The 20,488-nt window shown below is 41.6% G+C and overlaps 1 protein-coding gene across 3 annotated transcripts; it reads left to right on the forward strand.

Moving 5' to 3' along the window:
- The first annotated feature begins 8,347 nt into the window (after positions 1-8,347).
- HIC1 (HIC ZBTB transcriptional repressor 1) lies at positions 8,348-18,594 on the forward strand. Of its 3 annotated transcripts, none has more exons than XM_075335341.1 (2): positions 8,348-8,455; positions 14,278-18,594. In XM_075335341.1, exons 1-2 carry the CDS (start codon positions 8,431-8,433, stop codon positions 16,203-16,205), a joined length of 1,953 nt encoding a protein of 650 aa, XP_075191456.1. In that variant the 5' UTR covers positions 8,348-8,430; the 3' UTR covers positions 16,206-18,594. The 3 variants fall into 3 exon arrangements, with proteins under 3 accessions (XP_075191456.1, XP_075191455.1, XP_075191454.1); XM_075335340.1 differs by lacking the exon at positions 8,348-8,455 and adding an exon at positions 10,008-10,187; XM_075335339.1 differs by lacking the exon at positions 8,348-8,455 and adding an exon at positions 12,492-12,618.
- The last annotated feature ends 1,894 nt before the right edge of the window (positions 18,595-20,488 follow it).

The raw sequence follows: 20,488 nt of genomic DNA on the forward strand, positions 1-20,488 counted from the left end.
CCAGGTACTGAAAAGATACCATCCAGCTGATCCGCACCCACTTAGGATTACCCACTGCTCTCAGCTCGCTGGAGACGGTTAGCTCTACGACCAAGCAATGGGTTTTCTCTGTCACTCTTGTTTGTATAGACAGAACTAAAAAGCAGAGATCAGCTTGAACCTACAGTGGCATGTAAATGTTTGTGCATCCCTGGTCAAAATTAGTGTTATTGTGAATAGTTAAGCAAGTTGAAGATGAAATGATCTCTAAATGGCATAAAGTTAATGATCACACATTTCCTTTGCATTGTAAGCAAAAAAAATGTATTTTCATCTTTTACATTTTAAAAATTACAAAAAAAAATAGTTTGGGCACCCTTGGAGATTTGTGTGCTCAGATAACTTTGACCAAGATTTCAGACCTTATTTAGCCTATTAGGGTTATAGCTTGTTCACTATCATCATTAGGAAAAGCCAGGTGATGCAAATTTCATAGCTTTATAAAAACCAAGCCTCCTTTAACCTTGTGCCAAAAAAACAGCAGCCATGGCTTCTTCTAAGCAGCTGCCTAGCACTCTGAAAATGAAAATGGTGGAGGCCCACAACGCAGGAGAAAGCTATAAGAAGATAGCAAAGTGTTTTCAAGTTGCCATTTCCTCTGTTTGAAATGTAATTAAGAAATGTCAGTTACGAGGAAGAGTAGAGGTCAAGATAAGGTCTGGAAAACCAAGCAAAATTTCTGTGAGAGCTGCTCGTAGGATTGCTAGAGAGGCAAATCAGAACCCCTGATTGACTGCAAAAGACCTTCAGGAAGATTCAGCAGACTCTGGAGTTGTGGTACAGTGTTCTACTGTTCAGAGACATCTGCACAAATATGGCCTTCATGGAAGAGTCATCAGAAGAAAACCTCTCCTGCATTTTTATCATAAAATTCAGCATCAGAAGTATGCAAAAGAACATCTAAAGAAGATTATGTATTTTGGAAACAAGTCCGCTGAAGCGATGAGGTTAAAAAAGAACTCTTTGGCCACAATGATTGATGTGGACAAAAAAGGACACAGAAACTCAAGAAAAGAGTATCTCATCAACCATTAACCATGGGGGTGGATCAATCATGTGGTGGGGTTCTGCTGCAGCCAATGGCATGGAGAACATTTTACGGGTAGAAAAAAGAATGGATTCAATGAAATTTCAACTAATTCTTGATGCAAACATAACGCTATATGTAAAAAAGCTGAAGTTGAAAAGAGGATGGCTTCCACAAATGGATATTATCCTAAACACATGTGAAAATCCATAATAGACGACCTCAAAAGGTGCAAGCTGAAGGTTTTACAATGGCCCCTGATCTGAACATCATTGAAAATCTGTGGCTAAACCTCAAAAGAGCAGTGCATACAAGACGACCCAGGAATATCACAGAGCTGGAAGACTTTTCCAAGTAAGAATGGATGAAAATCTCTCAAATAAGAATTCAAACACTTTTGGTTGGCTACAAAAAGCGTTTATAAGCTATGATACTTGCCAAAGGGGGTGCTACTAGGTACTAACTGTGTAGGGTGCCCAAACTTTTGAATCGACCCATTTTCCATTTTTGTTAATTTAAAAATGCAAAACATGAATATATATATATATATATATATATATATATATATATATATATATTCCCCTAAAATACAAAGGAAAGGTGTCATCATTAACTTCATACCTTTCAGAGATCCTTTCATCTTCAACTTGCTTAGCTGTTCACAATAACAGTAATTTTGACTAGGAGTGCCCAAACCTTTTCATGCCACTGTGAGTAACATTGAAAAAGGTGCAGGGGGGTGTGCGCAGGTAAGTATTGCTTTTTGTTGTTTATGTTACTATGAGCTTTTTTAAAACAAAAATTAACCAGTTGGACATCACTGGTCCCAATCACAGGTCACTGCTGCGGCCAGTATTTGGTTGATTCAGCATTTTTTCGTATTTACTGAAGGTCGAGATGAGATCAGTAAGTGGAGACCATTGAAACGTTGGATGTGGTGAGCGATAAGAGTTGAATTGTATTCAATTAGGAGCCCTCGGAGGTGGATATACAACCCAAGCTGAACAGTACACCATCCCCACTCCTTTGCTTCTTTTTTATGCCACTCAGAGCCCTTTTAAAACAAAAAATGATCAGCCTATAGACCCGCTAACTATCCATTCCCCAGGTTTTGTCAACCTTTTTTTAAAGATGCTATATTGATAAAACGCTCATGATTTATAATCAAACAGAATGTTAACAAGTTTTTGGACAATTGACTGTTTCATGTGATTTACATCTGATCATCTTTTCTAGACATGTAGATGCATCAGTTATTGCTATGTCCTTGGCCAGTAAGTGGAGGAATGACACTGGATGATCAGACACATATGAGGCACATATGGGCCACATGGCAAAAACTTCTGAGCTACACAAAGCGTGATACCCCATAACTTCTTATCCTGAGTGTGTCTATGTGGCAGGCCTCCTATGCATATAGACCCTGTTTGGAATTCCCCCTGCCTCCTGATTCAGGGATCTGGCACCATCATCCATTTCCTGACTGGCTCTGGTATTCCGCCCATCCATGAAAAGATGTTTTATTTAAAAACTTGCATTTAATTAAGGGGTCTCTGGAGTGGGGATGGTATACAGTTCAGCTTGGGTTGTATATCCACCTCCGAGGGCTCCTAATTGAATACAAATTTTGAATTAATTAAAAGTCAGGCAGCTAAATTGCAGAAAGCTGGATCCCCTGATCCTCTCCCTGTAATTCAGAGCTGGGATAATCTGACAAATGAAGTTGGCACATCATCTTGTGGTTTGGAGAATGGAAAGATGAACAGCTGGAATTCAACTCGAGAATCCATCCAAAGGCCGCCTCTATCTCTAGGCCCCTCTCCCCCTCTTCTAGTCAGTCTGAAGTCATCCTGTTCACAAACCCATTTCCCTGCTGTTTAGTTAGAAAGTATTTGAAACAACAACATCATTAAAGAACATCTTGCTGATGACTTCAGGGGGTTCTTCTCTCCACATACAGTATACAAGCCTTACAAGACCAGACCTATCAGGGGAGAACCTGGATGTAGAACAATACAAAAAAGAAGTCCAGCTCACCTGTCCCCCTGAGTTCTCTGGATCAAAAGATCCAACACATTAGATACGTCCAAACAACCAGTAACAGATCTTCCTAAAGAGCAGACTTTATTGCATCAGTTAAAGAAAAAATGTACAAAAAAATGGAAACAGACAATATGGAGATCCACCATTATATTGGTTAACCAACATCATGGTGGATCGCTACTTTGTCTGTTTCCATTTTTTATATTGAACAAGTCTCCTGGTGGAACATACCATGGGACCATACAAAGTGTACGGAAACCCAAAATAGTTCAAATAGAATTTTTATTGAAAAAAAAATAAAATATGGCATAGACGTAGATAATCATACTTAGTAGCTCCAGGGGCCAGCACCAGACAGTGTAATAGTAAGATGAACAGCACAGTAAGGCTATGTGCGCACATTGCATCTTTGCGGTGACATGCATTTTTTGCCGCGTTCTACTGCGTTTTTTTCAGCATTTTTGCCCAATGCATTGTTTAAGTCAAATCTATTGACTGGAAGGGCTCAAAAACGCAGAAAGAATTGACATGCTGCATCTTTGTGGTCATCACGAAGACGCAGCCAAAATAAAGCTGCAACGTGCGCACAGCAAAAATGAAATCTCATAGACTTTGCTGGGGAAGGAAATGCATGCAGATTTGGGACCAAAACTGAACCCAAAAAACGTGCAAAAACAAGAAAAAAACGCAGCATCTGCACAAGATCTTAGTCAGATAATCTTAGACATACCACAGTCAAAAGTGGCAAAGCAAAGCACATTACGCTTATTATATAGCGAAAATCAATAGAGTCACGTAAAGCAGGGTGAAACGCGTGGGTGCAGCTCAGTGCACGACTCTAATCAGGTTGGTTCATTGCACTTTATCGGATATTTATCTTCAGACTCTATTGGCTTTCACTATATTATAAGCACACTATGCTGGGTCACTTTTGACTATGAGTGGTTTCTTTATTTTAAGGCCCCTCTTTATTTGCTAATATCTAATCTTTTATACCACTGACAATTATGTAAGATTATCTGACTTACTATTCTGATCATTTTTCTCATACACTGTTTGATCCTGACCCAAGAAGATATTAGCTATGGCCATGTCCTTCTATGTAATATTTAAAGGTATTGTCAATAAAATTCTATTTTAACTATTTAGGGTTTTAGTGAACTTTGTACAGTCCATTAGTATTTTCCACCAGGAGACTTGCTTGATATATATACCTGTATATTATTCTGGTTTCCATTTTTTTATAATGTTTTTTTCTTAACTGATGGAATAATGTCTACCCTTTTAGAACTGCTAGATCCTCTTTTTTTTGAGAACTTGGATGTAGCTGGTGCTCAACATGATCACTATACCCTACCTGATCTTCATCTGAGAAAGATGATTGCTACATACACTGTGTGCAGAATTATTAGGCAAGTTGCATTTTAGAGGATTTTTTTTATTATTGATCAACAACTATGTTCGCAATCAACCCAAAAGACTAAATATCAAAGCTTAATATTTTTGGAAGTTGGAGTGGGGTGTTTTTTAGCTTTGGCTATCTTAGGAGTATATCTGTTTGTACAGGTAACTATTACTGTGCAGAATTATTAGGCAACTTAATAAAAACCAAATATATTCCCATCTCACTTGTTTATTTTCACAAGGTAAACCAATATAACTGCACAAAATTTAGAAATAAACATTTCTGACATGCAAAAACAAATCCCAAAAAAATTTGTGACCAATATAGCCACCTTTCTTTATGATGACACTCAAACGGCCTACCATCCATAGATTCTGTCAGTTGCTTGATCTGTTTACGATCAACATTGCGTGCAGCAGCCACCACAGCCTCCCAGACACTGTTCCGAGAGGTGTACTGTTTTCCCTCCTGTAGATCATACATTTTATGAGGGGCCACAGGTTCTCTATGGGGTTCAGATCAGGTGAACAAGGGGGCCATGTCTTATTTGTTCATCTTTTAGACCTTTACTGGCCTGCCACGCTGTGGAGTAGTTGGATGCATGTGATGGAGCATAGTCCTGCATGAAAATCATGTTTTTCTTGAACGATACCGACTTCTTCCTGTACCACTGCTTGAAGAAGTTGTCTTCCAGAAACCGGCAGTAGGTCTGGGAGTTGAGCTTCACTCCATCCTCAACACGAAAAGGTCCCACAAGTTCATCTTTGATGATACTAGCCCATACCAGTACCCCACCTCCACCTTGCTGGCGTCTGAGTCGGAGTGGAGCTCTCTGCCCTTTACTGATGTAGCCTCTGGCCCATCCACCTGGCCCATCAAGAGTCACTCTCATTTCATCAGTCCATAAAACCTTTGAAAAATCAGTCTTAAGATATTTCTTGGCCCAGTCTTGACGTATTATCTTATGTTTCTTGTTCAAAGGTGGTCGTTTTTCAGCCTTCCTTACCTTGGCCATGTCCCTGAGTATGGCACACCTTGTGCTTTTTGATAGTCCAGTAACGTTGCAGCTCTGAAATATGGCCAAACTGGTGGCAAATGGCATCTTGGCAGCTTCACGCTTGATTTTTCTCAATTAATGGGTAGTGATTTTTTCCTTTTTTGCCCAACACGCTTCTTGTGACCCTGTTGGCTATTTGCCATGAAACGCTTGATTGTTCGGTGATCACGCTTCAAAAGTTTGGCAATTTCAAGACTGCTGCATCCATCTGCAAATCATCTCATAATTTTGGACTTTTCAGAGCCCGTCATATTTCTCTTCTGACCCATTTTGCCAAAGGAAAGGAAGTTGCCTAATAATTAAGCACACCTTATATAGGGTGTTGATGTCATTACACCTCACCCTCCTCATTACAGAGATGCACATCACCTGATTTACTTATTTGGTACTTGGCTCTCAAGCCTATACAGCTTGGAGAAGGACAACATGTATAAAAATTATCATGTGATCAAAATACTCATTTGCCTAATAATTCTGCACACAGTGTAGATAAAAACAGATCTGTACTAATAGGATTCAAACCTGACACAGAATGTGTGTAGTTTACAGTATAGAGAAATAAGGATGAGGACAACGCTTCAAACTTTGGGCAAAAAAAAAATTAAATGGGAAATTGGGGATGATTTGTCCATTTAGATTTTTTAGAGATGTTGGAAGGTAAAATAAATCTATTTGTAAGTACTATGTATATATGAACATATGTTTATATATCAGGGGAGCACAACCTAAGGCAGGAGCCATGTGTAGCCCACTATGCCATTGTCTTCAGCTCCCATACTTTTGCACACATGCATGTCATTTTCATATCAAAGATAAGACGAGAGGCACAGTTATTTGTGTCTCCCATACATTTTAGGAGAAAGGGGTCCTTTAATTACCACACTCCAAAAAGATGTATATGAGTTACAGGTATTCATCTATGCTCCCATCTCCATGATCCTATAAAAAATATGTAGTAAGTGTAATAATAATAATAATAATAATAATAGAAAATTTAGTAAAGTTCTCCTGATTAGCTATGTTGCTCACCTCATGTGCAGGACACTGCAGCCTAGGTATCCATGGTTACAAGCACTCATATAGTGATAGTTATGTAGTTGCTAGTGGTCACAACCTTGGATACCTAAGCTACTGTAATGCCCTGCACATGAGGTGACATAGATAATCAGGAGAACTATACTACATTTCTAATTGGAGGTATTTGCTAATATTATTATTATTTTTATTAATTATTATTATTATTATTATTACTACATCTAGTATATATTGGGATAGCATTTTGGAGATAGGTATACCCCTTTAAGGCTCCCCAATTTGTAGTTTATGGCATTTTCCATGTGGCCTTCCCCTCTCCTAAAGGCTGATGGTGAGGTGCCCCATTCTGCCCACTCTCTGGATTATTATTTAATAATAATAATAATAATTTAATATTTATTCATTTATATAGCGCTATTAATTCCACAGCGCTTTACATACATCAGCAACTCTGTCCCCATTGGGGCTCACAATCTAAGGTCCCTATCAGTATATTTTTGAATGTAACCATTCATTTATGGCATACATTCCTGATTTGCCAGAAATGTCTCAGATGGGACCCTTGGGAGTGATTCAACAATGTGGCCCTCTAACCCAGAAGCTGACATATCACTGATGCAGCATGTGTAGCCACATAGGGGCCAAAAAGGTTAGAGGGCCCCCTTCCACCCCCAAAGCAGCAACGAGCTTCTGTCATAGCAGAACTATTGGACTGGAAAGGGCCCACATACTGTTCTTGCACAGGGGCCCTTTTCTCTATGTGTCCGCCAGTGCTCAGACCACACAATATTGTGCCCACCCAATATAGATGCATGCGTATATGAGAATAAATGCAGTTATATGGGGAATATATGATAAATAAAAATGTGCAGCAGCGGAGTGTATTGGATATGAGAGACCCAGGTTCCTGGTTCCAAAATCTTTACTTGTATAAATATCCCCCCCCCCCAACAAAAAGAAAAAAAATCAAGAGTGCAGGTGGAAGTCACAAGGTCCGGAGCGCTGGACTTATATCATATATATATAAATGTGTTTTGTATATGTAGAATCAAAAATAGCTGCGCTCAAAAAGGTGAAAGTATAGCATTTATTCCAAGACCATGAACACATACTGGCTCCAGCAATGAGAAGGTGTAATTGCCAAAGCTGAAAACTTGTGTTCCTGGAGTTAGAAACAATACTATTTTCCACCTTTTTGACATGGGAGTACTGTCATTTTTTATTAGACAGATCCACACAAAATGGAAGCAGATCGGCCATACAATGCAGAGCAGCGCGGGGCTTTATGGCCCATAGAGCAGCGTTTCGGTTCTCCACTCTGATCTGTTCTCAGTGTCTTGAACCCGAAAGGGTCTAAGAAATAGTCTTCTCCTTGTTGGTCACAGATCACTATCACTTGTGCTGCTTCCATTTTTTTCTTGCACAGGTCTGGTGCCCGTTTTGGAGGCTCTGCCCTGTATGTAGATAGCGATAGATGGCACAGACCACACCAGTAACGACACTGGTTACACTGGTGTCGGAAGATCCCACTCATTACTCCGTCTCCACTGCACTGATATTACTGTCGCCTGCGGATGTCGCGATAGACCCGAGCTGTCGGGAGGACTCAGACAGACCCTATACAGCGGTCAGTGTGGGGGGAGGCGCTGCAGACACCGCCAGGGTCCTCCCCGGCCCCTCACACAGGGCAGAGTCTGGGATAATAGGGCAGAGCCCGGCAGCTGAGCACAAGGTGGCAGTGTGAGAGCAGAGGAAGCAGGCAGCACACAGCACCGGAGCGGGCACCGCGGCCAGGACGGCATCCCGGGAACTCTCCAGCAGGGAATGGGTTTCAGAGAGGACCCCCAAGGTATGAGGTACTCTGTGCCAGCCTGCAGCAGTAATGCCACCTCTATGCTGTGCTCTGTGCCAGCCTGCAGCAGTAATGCCACCAATATGCTGTGCTCTGTGCCAGCCTGCAGCAGTAATGCCACCTCTATGCTGTGCTCTGTGCCAGCCTGCAGCACTAATGCCACCTCTATGCTGTGCTCTGTGCCAGCCTGCAGCACTAATGCCACCTCTATGCTGTGCTCTGTGCCAGCCTGCAGCAGTAATGCCACCTCTATGCTGTGCTCTGTGCCAGCCTGCAGCACTAATGCCACCTCTATGCTGTGCTCTGTGCCAGCCTGCAGCACTAATGCCACCTCTATGCTGTGCTCTGTGCCAGCCTGCAGCACTAATGCCACCTCTATGCTGTGCTCTGTGCCAGCCTGCAGCAGTAATGCCACCTCTATGCTATGCTCTGTGCCAGCCTGCAGCACTAATGCCACCTCTATGCTGTGCTCTGTGCCAGCCTGCAGCACTAATGCCATCTAAAAGCAGCCCCTGTCATCACAGCTATGCCCTTCTAATACCTGGATAATGTGCCACTTTGGGGCATCTTATAAGCTCACTACCCTCAAGTCATATCTGAAGTCTCCGTGAGCCCATCTGCAGGGCACTGCCCGGACCTGGCATGGGTGGGGAGGGCATACTTACCTCTCACCCTCCGCTGTCATTATTAGTTTCCTTAGTATCTCACATAATACTTATGCCCAGACAGTCCTTCAGCACGTCAGGGGTTAATGTCACTGGCAGGTAAAGTCGTGATCACCCCAGAGACCCCCTACCTGCATTACATCTGATGTCGGGGGTCTTGGGATCGGATGAATGAAATCGTATGAAAGTGAATGAATGAGAATTGGATGCAACGAATCGTAGAGACCGAACGCGTGAAATTGTACTTATGAAATCGGATGTGCCAAATTGGATTCAAAGATTGCAATATGAGATTATTAATACCAGATCGTACACAGATTGTATGCATAATAATTGGATGCACGGATTGTACTGTGAGATGAATGCGGTTTGTATCGTGCTCATTGTCTGCTTTATAACGGAGGATAGTCAGGCTGATGAGGATGATCAAATCAATCTGGGATCTGTAGCGATCGGTCTGGGATCTGTAGTGATCGGTCTGGGATCTGTAGTGATTGATGTAGGATCTGTAGTGATCGGTCTGGGATCTGTAGTGATTGATGTGGGATCTGTAGCGATCGGTCTGAGATCTGTAGTGATTGATGTGGGATCTGTAGTGATCGGTCTGGGATCTGTAGTGATTGATGTGGGATCTGTAGTGATCGGTCTGGGATCTGTAGTGATTGATGTGGGATCTGTAGTGATCGGTCTGGTGTATGTAGTGGTGGAGGAGAGATTCCCCCAGTAAGGAGCTGAGTGAGTTAATAATATGTTGGTTCTGGTCCTGGGGGATTCCTCCATCCTATGACACCAGTAGGAAATAGAGCGCACTGTCTCTTTAAGAAGCAGTTTCGCTGTGTGTGAAGTTCACGTTGGGGTCACTTGAAGTTCCTGCCCTGGATTTTACCTTGTAGTTTAATATAGCTCCACATCACATGGGGCTCACAGCTCCGCACACAGGCTCCATTATCTGCCCACAGCACCAGGACGGGGCAGAGCGCCCGGGGCAGGAGGCTGGCAGCTGCCACAGCCGGGGATGGTCACTCACTCCGGGATCCGCTGTGTGCACACCACTGGGCGCCCAGGTAAAGGGGCACAGGGGCTGGAGAGAATGTCATGGGTGGGCAAGGGTCCGGGGGCAATGCAGAGGGGACAGGGTGGCATGACTGCCAAGTATATCAGATCCATCACTGGTGCCAACACCTGGGGGTGAAAGTGCCGGCAGAAACCTCAGCAGATGACAGGGGACAGGACTCTCATCAGTAGCAGGGTGTGAGTGTCACCCGCCGCCAGATGTGCCACCTACCCAGGGCACAGACTGGTGCAGAAACTGATGGTGACACCGACCAACCCCGGTTCTGTGCCCATCCTCACAGCGGTGTATCAGGGCTGCAGAAGTGTCATTCTATAGGGCTCAGAGCCATGCCACCCCCGGGCACTCACCGCCCCAGGACAGAGCAGCGCGGCATGGCAGAGGTTAACGCCGGCGGCCTCTATACCGAATATAATGATGAGATTAATACCACTAATGGTGAGACCCCCGATCCCCCCACCATTATTCACCAGTACACCGAGCCCACCGCCTACAGAAAATCGGGGGAATTCAACGGAAATATGGAAGGAAAAGTGAAAAATGTGATTAGAATATTGTGTAAATATGAGAGAGAAAGAACAAAAAAGAAGTAATAACGAGGGATAGCGAAGAGAACTGTTATTAATTGTTATATTAATTCGTTACATAGTTAACACGATTAAAAAAAAATAAATGCCATCAAGGTCGTAATAATAATAATAATAATAATAATAATAATAATAATAATAATACAAAAATAATTAAAATAATTAAAATAATAATGACAATAAATAATAATTATAATCATCACTGCTACTAATAATAATAGTAATTAATTAACCGTCAGAACAATGATTTGTAGATTCAGGACTAATACAAATTCATACTTATCATGTAACACATGTAATAAAGATAAACTAAACTTACAAATATGGATCTTTGTATCAGGCAGAGAAAGGGAACGTAAAAAAGATACAAAATGTTTAATACGATTTTCTAAACAATGTAGCAATAAAAATAGTAAGCTATCGCTTGTGATCGTCATCGCCGTGTAGAGGTGATCGGACCGATTACAAGAAAAGAGAAAACAATCAGAAGAATTAGAATTATTAGAAAACAAAACAATAATACGAACTGAATATTTATGTCCTGTTGAATATCGACATCTTTAAATCTTAGTGTGAGATAAAGGGAAGATCAGTGTAATTCTGTGTGCAAGGAAAACTCCAATGGGAACTAATAATTGTATTTAATAAATTAATAACAATATTAATTATATCATTTTCTCGTTATCAATTAATAATAATTATTATTATTTATAATTCTATAAAGGTACTAATTTTTTATACTAACGTCAATAAAATCTTGTTTTAGAAAAGTTTACCTAATAAATTAAAAAAAATTGTAACATGTAATCCCGGGATCAGATCATGATTAGTGTAATGAGAAACACTTGGTCTTTTCCTATCATTCTCCATGTTCCGAATATTCAGGATTATTTGGAAAATATCGAATTATGTGATGTAGAGGAATGGAAGGTGATCCTGCGCCTCCATAGAGATTATTCATCTGTATTGTTTCCTCCGCTTTCTCACTTTTCCTGCTTTGCTCTTCCTTATCAGATCAATAAATCAGAGCAGATTACTGATAGTGATCCCAGCCATAAATCCACCTGTACGCGGCAGGAGCGGGGGGATCACACCCTGCAGCTACTCCCAACGCTGGGACTCCCTCCCTTTGTGTATTAATAACAACACAACTCGGATTATACCCCAGCTAAGACTTCTTAGCATCTAATTATAAGTGACAGCAGATGTGCAAGTGACAACAAGGGGAGGCAAATTATTATATTCTAGTAGTAAATTGTCAGAAACTTCAGCCAAACCTTAGGGGCCCAAATGATGTAAAATAGGAAGAGAAGGGAATCTGTATAGGAAAGATGGAGAGATCAGACAGATATAATAAATGCTACATATTTATACATAGATGCATGGATAGATCAGACAGATACTAGACAGATACTAGATAGATGATAAACAGGGGGATGGGTAGACAGAAAGCTAGATCAGACAGATAGATAATAGATGGATGGATATAGAGATGGATGGATGGAAAGCTGGATGGATTCCTGGATGAGGTGGGAGGTGACATGGATGGGTGACTTTTCTGTGAGGGGATCACCTGTCAGACTACAGGAAGGTGGAGTGATGTGAAGCTGCTGGTTCCTCATCAGAGCTGATGATGTCATTGTATTAATGCCTACGAGGGATTGTAGCCACCCCCAGCCCCACATGTGCGGGGATAAAAGCAGTATGTATAGGAGATCAGGTGGCACAAGGCACCGGACACGATGATGAGGAGGAAAGGCTGGGGAGCTCCGCAGCTGCTGCCTACCACTGACCGCAGAGTCTCCGTCATCCTGCGCGCTGCCTCCTCTCCGCCAGGTACCGCACTGCTTATCCGACTAACTCCCCAGCAGCTCATCTCCCCCCGACTCCTCAGCAACTCTTCTCCCCCATCTCCTCAGCAGCTCATCTCTCACTGACTCCTCAGCAGCTCATCTCCCCCCGACTCCTCAGCAACTCTTCCCCCCCATCTCCTCAGCAGCTCATCTCTCACTGACTCCTCAGCAGCTCTTCTCCCCCCATCTCCTCAGCAGCTCTTCTCTCCCCGACTCCTCAGCAGCTCATCTCTCACTGACTCCTCAGCAGCTCATCTCTCCCCGACTCCTCAGCAGCTCATCTCTCACTGACTCCTCAGCAGCTCTTCTCCCCCCATCTCCTCAGCAGCTCTTCTCTCCCCGACTCCTCAGCAGCTCATCTCTCACTGACTCCTCAGCAGCTCATCTCTCCCCGACTCCTCAGCAGCTCATCTCTCACTGACTTCTCAGCAGCTCTTCTCCCCCCATCTCCTCAGCAACTCATCACTAGCCGACTCCTCAGCAGCTCCTCTCCTCAGTACTCCGTAGCTCTTCTCCTCCTGACTCCCCAGCAAATCTTTTACCCACACCTAGTCTTCTCCCCATATACATTCATTCATCCACTCCTTATACTTTCAGCAGCATTGCCCCCCACACACTCCTGCCTCTGTGCGACACTCATTTTCTTCTGCTTGCTCCTCAGCGGTCTTATACATTATATGTGTGTATACATAGGCAGTGTTCCCTCTATGCAGAGCAATCTAGAATGAAAAGAGTTAACAGGCTAATAATGAGATCAGTGAGCGCAGATACGGATATACCTGTCTGCTCTGCAGCTCGGTGGGCTTTTTCTGCAAGCGGATGAAGAAAGATACTTGTACAAATACATCTTTATATCTTACATACACCCACTATATTACATACACATTTTATATATATATATATATATATATATATATATATATATAAAATAGGTATATATATAGATAGGTGTATATATATATATACATATATATATAAGATATAGATATATGTGCTGTCATATACATATCTGATATAAGATACATCTATGTGTGTATGTACACATATATCTTACATCCAAACTTCCACCAAATGACAGGAGGGTGACTGGCAGTTGTACCTGTGACATGATTGATGCGCTGTATCAGCCATGTATAGTGATTGGCAGCTGGCCGTGGCCGTCACACTGTGTGGGTGATATATGTACAGGGTATTGGTTTGCGTTGCGGGCACTTGGCTTGATTGCTCATATGATCACTTTCTATTACATTGCTGTCTTGTTACCTGGGAATATCATGAGCAGATGATACTAGGGATTAATATTCCTGACTATAATGTAAATGTAGAGGTCAAATTGTAAAATACTTTTATTAATCACGGAAGTTACATACATAACCATATTTTTACATATTTTTTTACATATTTTTTTGTGTGGAACTACAAGTTTCAGCATTTCCTGAGGTTCTAGCATTGATAAATTATAGAACCTAGAGCATTATGGCTTCACATAAATATTGGTGTCAGTGGCACCGTCCTGATGAGGAGTGTGCCCAGTGCCCACCTGTAATAAATACCGATCTTTTGCCGGAGTTGTTCGTCTGTTACATAAAGCTGGTATTATCACAGCTGAGTGACTAATGATGACTTGTCTGTGTTTCTGAAGGTGGACAACTGAACACGATGCTGGATGCCATGGAGGTACCAAGTCATTCCAGACAACTTCTCCTGCAGTTGAACAGCCAGAGGACTAAAGGCTTCCTGTGTGATGTGATCATTGTGGTACAGAACGCCCTGTTCAGGGCACATAAGAACATCTTAGCTGCTAGCAGTGTCTACTTGAAATCACTAGTTGTCCACGATAACTTGATCAACCTCGACCACGAAATGGTCAGCCCCAGCATATTCAGAATCATCCTAGACTTCATTTACACGGGCAGGCTGGGAGATGGAGAGCCAACTAGTGAGCAGCTCTTTGGGGCTGTGCTGGCAGCTGCCAGCTACCTTCAGATCGCTGACCTGGTATCTCTATGCAAAAAGAAGCTGAAGAGAAATGGAAAATACTGCCATGTAAGGACAACAGGTTACCCAAGTTATGGGAGTCTTGGAAGGGGACTGAGAGCCACAACCCCTGTCATCCAATCATGTTTTAATTCAACTCCAAGACCAGTAGACATACCCCCTGGAGAACCAGTGAACCCCCTCAACACACACTGTGGAGAGCTTTATGCCTCTGTAACTCAGGGGAACCAATTGCACCAGCATGGGCTGTGCCCACCAGAAAGGCATTGCTCTCCCTTGTGTGGACTAGACCTTTCCAAGAAAAGCCCGAGCAGACCATCTAATCAGCTCCACTCAGATGGACCTGAAAGCAGGGACCCCCCCATACCAGGCAGACCACACAGCCCCCCAATTAGTGCCAGTGTTCTGACCAACAGCAACTCTTACAAAGATCAAAACCATGGTTATCCAAAGCTGGACAGTACCCCACCAGTACCACACCCAGAATCCTTTAGAAACAGCATTTCCAACAGCCACCTGAGGAATGAGGGTCGTGATTTGATGTTTGACTGGATGAAGCCTGAGCCTATTGGAAATTATGTGGATGAAAGTGATCGAGAAAAAGACTTGGACAGAGAGGAGAAAGGGGAGAGCTCTCCTTTATCCCAGCAGCCCAGATATCCCAGCATTGAGAGTAATGAGCCAGATGATGACAAAAGCACAAGCGAGGAGACTGGCAGCAGTGGGGATCCTTCTCCTTCTTCCAACCTTGAAAGATACCATTGTAATCATCTGTATGACCCAGAGAGCTATGGAGATAACCTGTATGTCTGTATTCCCTGTGGGAAAGGCTTCCCTAGCAGTGAGCAGCTCAATGCCCATGTGGAAGCTCACAATGAAGAAGAACTGTACCACAAAGACAGCATGGAGCCTCCAGTGCCTTTTCTAGAAAAGACCAGTCAAAGTTTGGGGGACATAATCAGGCCCTATAGGTGCTCCTCCTGTGAGAAGTCCTACAAAGACCCAGCCACTTTGCGTCAGCATGAAAAGACTCATTGGCTCACTCGTCCTTACCCATGTAGCATTTGTGGAAAGAAGTTCACCCAAAGAGGAACAATGACCCGTCACATGAGAAGTCACCTTGGGCTCAAGCCATTTGCCTGTGATGCTTGTGGAATGCGTTTCACCAGACAATATCGCCTGACAGAGCACATGAGGATCCATTCTGGGGAAAAACCCTATGAATGTCAAGTATGTGGGGGAAAGTTTGCTCAGCAGCGAAACCTCATAAGCCACATGAAAATGCACACCACTGGACCAGATGGGAAGCCCAAGCTGGACTTTCCTGACAGTGTCTATGCTATGGCCAAGTTTACTGCAGATCACCTAGGCCTTAAACAAGAGAAAGCAGCTGAAATCCTGTCCCAGACCTCACACTTTCTCAATGATCCCAAAACTATAGAGAGCCTATACCCTTTAGCTAAATTCACAGCAGAACAGTTTGGACTAACCCAAGAAAAGGCTGCTGAGGTCTTAACCCAAAGTCAGCTCCTTGGCACTGATAGACTCATTGAAAGGTTCTCTTCTCCTTAACAACCTCCTTTACTTTTGGGTTTTAAAATCAAAAGTGACTCAGAACCAAAACATGTGCACCATCATGGACCATACAGACAATTATGCCCTCATTGCTTACTTGGGCTTCCAAACAATGATTGCCAAAGACTAAAGTGACAGCTTGATCCTGTGAATCACTGAGTGATCAGGCAGAGTTGTCACATTGTGGAAGCACTTTCAGAGGGACTTGTGCAAAGGCTCTGGTGCACTATGGCACGGGAACAAGAAAAGAAAATCCCTCCACCATGTAGACAACCTTTCCTCTGCCCAAGGTAGTGGTGAGAGTTGCTGCTTATTGTCCTATAAATGGTGGACGTTTATATAGAAGTAATATTGTATTTTTTTGTATTGTAAGGACAATCAGATGCAGAAATCAGTATTTCCCATATGTACAGAAACTATGCAATATTAAATGCCCTGTAAAGATGTGAAGAGGCTATCCCAGGATCACTAGGCAGACTAAGAGTAATAAACAGCAAAGTGCGTATAAGCTGCCCTTGACTTACATTAGTGACAATGGATTGGGGATTATTAGAACAAGTTGTGCTTCATCTGCAATGCTAATTACTCTATGCAATATGTTGGTAAAAGACCCTGACACTGAATTCCTATGAGTCCAGAGCATCCACAGATGACTATGTGTCCATTTCTGAGGAACAGGCATGACTCAACAGTCTGCTTGCTGTGCAATCAAAAAAACCCTTCACTGAGCCACAACAATGCATTCCAGATCCTGAGCCAACCATCCCCAGTCTACTGTCATTAGAAGCCAGGAGACAAGTAGCTCATGTCTGCCAAGTGACAGGGGAGCACTATGATCCTGTGACAAGGGTGTGAAGCTTCATGATGTACCATACATACACATGATGGCCTCCTGAAGCAGAGCAGAGGGAAGTTGCCTGCCAAGTTGTGGCACTGTGAATTGCCTCATAGGTCCAGTCATACCCACCATAGATGTCAAGTGTGGGTGTTTACTTTCTAGAAATGACACCTCCCTTCCCAGTAATTATTTCCCAACTCTTCCTCACCCCAATTTTGGGGGGGAACAAAGCAACTAGGCTCTGGGTGTGTGTGTGATGTGGGAATACTGATTTGTGCTGTCTGCACAGTGTATTATATGAATATTTTTGTACTATACTGAGGTCTCTTGGAGACTATTGTGCCTTAACCAATATACCACTTGATGCCTAGTATTTTGTAAGACCAGCAATCCTCCAGTCGAGCAGGGGTTAACTGCTTCTGCAGTGCTTTACAGCAATAAGCTCAGGTTTCCAGAATCAGGAGCTGAGCATCTATGCTTTATTACATGTGCAATCCCCCATTGCCTCCACAACCCTAACCCCACACCAAAGACATTATTACATTGGAGCAGTATCAAAACCAAATCAACCCCAACCTTCTTGGTACAGTGCCTTATGCTGAGACCAAAGCCTGCTCTCCTGTAAGAGCCAACACAATAACCACTAATGGGAGGGGGGGCAAAGACTGTTTATGTGCAAGTTAATGTGCTGACTGTAGATAGGCAATGATCCAATGTATTATATTATGTGCCAACTGTGAAGATGTGGGTACCTGCATATGTCTATAATAACCAGAGGTTCACAATCCATGGCATTACACAGAAGTACTCCCACAGCTGCTGAGCTGACATTGGTTTTCTGCCTTTGGTGTCTTGTTCTCACAGATCACAGTGTGAAGCCTACTAGGACTGAGGACTATGCTTTGTATTATACAGTCAGTCACTGTGTCACATATTGATGAATGTTATACTGGTGATGAACAGAGACCACAAAAAGAGATCACAACCTGAAATAAACATATGAATACCATCCTGTGTCAGATATGCTTATGTATCATATCTCTCTACCAGTCGCCTCTTTTAGATGCCTCAGACATTATCTTCTGAAAGAAAGAGGTCAATTTCAGAATAAATAAAGTTTGGGGACTTTTAGCTGGACACATTGTATCACCTTGTTCTGCTCCTGCTTCACCTGTAACAATGGCTGGAACATGTGAATGGTTGTATGTTACATACGTGTTATGGCAGCTGGGAGAAGCCAGAGCAGACCATTCCTGATGCCTTATCAGCCCATGGATTTCTGAGGGCTCACATGGACTTCTTGTATTTGCCTAAGTTATTTTATCAAGTTGCCTTATTTAAGGAAAAACAAATTAAACAGACTGTGCATCATAATAGTATTGTCATCATTTCATAGCCACAATCTTAATAATTGCTGCATGACCTGTCAGAGATTATAGAGGTCCTACAAGACAGAAATAGGGGTTTACATCTACAACCAGGGGCTTTCCAAGTCATCTGATTTCTCTATACTGTTGTAAACTTTTGTATAAACAAAAACAATAAATATTGACATTAATTCTGATGCCAAAACAAAGTATATACAACATTTACATTTTTCAAAAGTAAATAAAGTTCGAGGACTGTTAGCCTGATACATTGTATCATCATCTTATGCTCCTGCTTCACCTGTAACCAATTGCTGGAACAAGTACATTATGAAAGTCAATAGTGAAGCTATGAAAAAAATACGATTATATATATATATATATATATATATATACATACATATATATATATATATACACAGGTAAAATATATCTTTGTACCGTGTTCTTTTCAGTTAGCCATTAAAAGGTATCAACAACTACTGAGGACTCTCAGTTCTTTTACACAAACTTTTATATATATATATATATATATATATATATATATATATATATATATATATATATAAAATAAAGATAAGAAGATGCACAGGTTAACAAAAGAACGCCAGAAAGGTGTCACTGTAATTTTTTTCTATTTTTCTTTAGCAATAATAAATAGTAGGGGAGAAATTAGATTGCTGTGTGCAAATAAATGGGTAAATATATAAAAAGAAAACCTCAGCATATTCAAAAGTATGTTCAAGAATATATATATTTTTTATATATATATATATATATATATATATAAAAAAATGTGTATATATATATATAAAAATTATATATAGATATATATAGCTATATATACACAATGAGTACACACCACATATATACAGACATATTTGAATATGCTGGGGTTTGCTTTCATTTTTTTTACCTTTTTATTTGCATACAACAATATAATTTCTCTCCTATTAGTTAATATTGCTGAAGAAAAAAGAAAAAGGAGCAATATTACATTGACACGTTTCTGGCGTTCTTTTGCTAACCCATGCATCTCCTTATCTTTACCATATGTGGTAATATTATACCATCATTTACTGAAATGGTTGACGATAAGCCTTTAAGAATATTCTATGTTTCCTGATCACTAAGGCCCTGTCCAAATGTCAATGATTTTTCTCATATGCAAAAAAATTACAATTTTTTTTCCAATTTTTATCACTGTTTTGGATCATATTTTTTTTCATCAGTTTTTATCATCAGTGATTTCTGGTATGCTAAAGGGAAAAAAAATTGTAACGTTTCTCCTGCACATTATCAGTGTTCAAAATGAACAGCACAAGAATGCCATCCACTTTGTTCTTGATTTTCATGGACACATAGACTTTTATGGGTGACTTATCGGTGATGCAGGTCAAAAGTGGATATGCCCCTATAATTTTTTGGGGGCACACAGACTGTAAAAAAACCCCTCAAACTTGCAAACAGCTCCACAGAATATAATGGGCACATGTTGAAAAAAATCAGAACAAATACACGAAAAACAGATCCCTGAATGAGGCTTTTTAGCCCAAATGACTGATTCATAGAGATGATACAGGTATCTTTGAACCGTGTTAGCCAGTAGAAAGAAAAAAAATTGTTTAAAAGAACTGAGTCCTCAGTGGTTGATACCTTTTAATGGCTACCTGAAAAGATGGTAATAATAGCAGATGAGGAATAGAGATGAGGCGTTGCTCATCTAAAGTGAAGTATACAAGTGATGTAGTATTTATAGATCTGTGACATTGCTAAAATATACAACAGGAGTCTTTGGGTAATTTACTATTCACCTCCTCCTATGTATAACAGAAAACAATATCCTTCCCAGGCTGGCATAGCAATAAGTTATCCATTACTTTAATTATCTGCCCTAATTTCCATGAATATCCCAATATATGGTTTGATCACATCGGTGACACTTGTTGCAAAGAGTTTAGATCACTTTGTAAATGGTGCCATTCAGTTGTAAATACTTTATCTACAGGTTTTCAACTACCTTAAGGCCTCTTTACACACTGAGACTTTCTAGCAATCCCGCCAGCGATCACAAC

The sequence above is a fragment of the Anomaloglossus baeobatrachus genome, chromosome 2 (genome assembly GCF_048569485.1).
Source record: "Anomaloglossus baeobatrachus isolate aAnoBae1 chromosome 2, aAnoBae1.hap1, whole genome shotgun sequence".
Classification (NCBI taxonomy): domain Eukaryota; kingdom Metazoa; phylum Chordata; class Amphibia; order Anura; family Aromobatidae; genus Anomaloglossus; species Anomaloglossus baeobatrachus.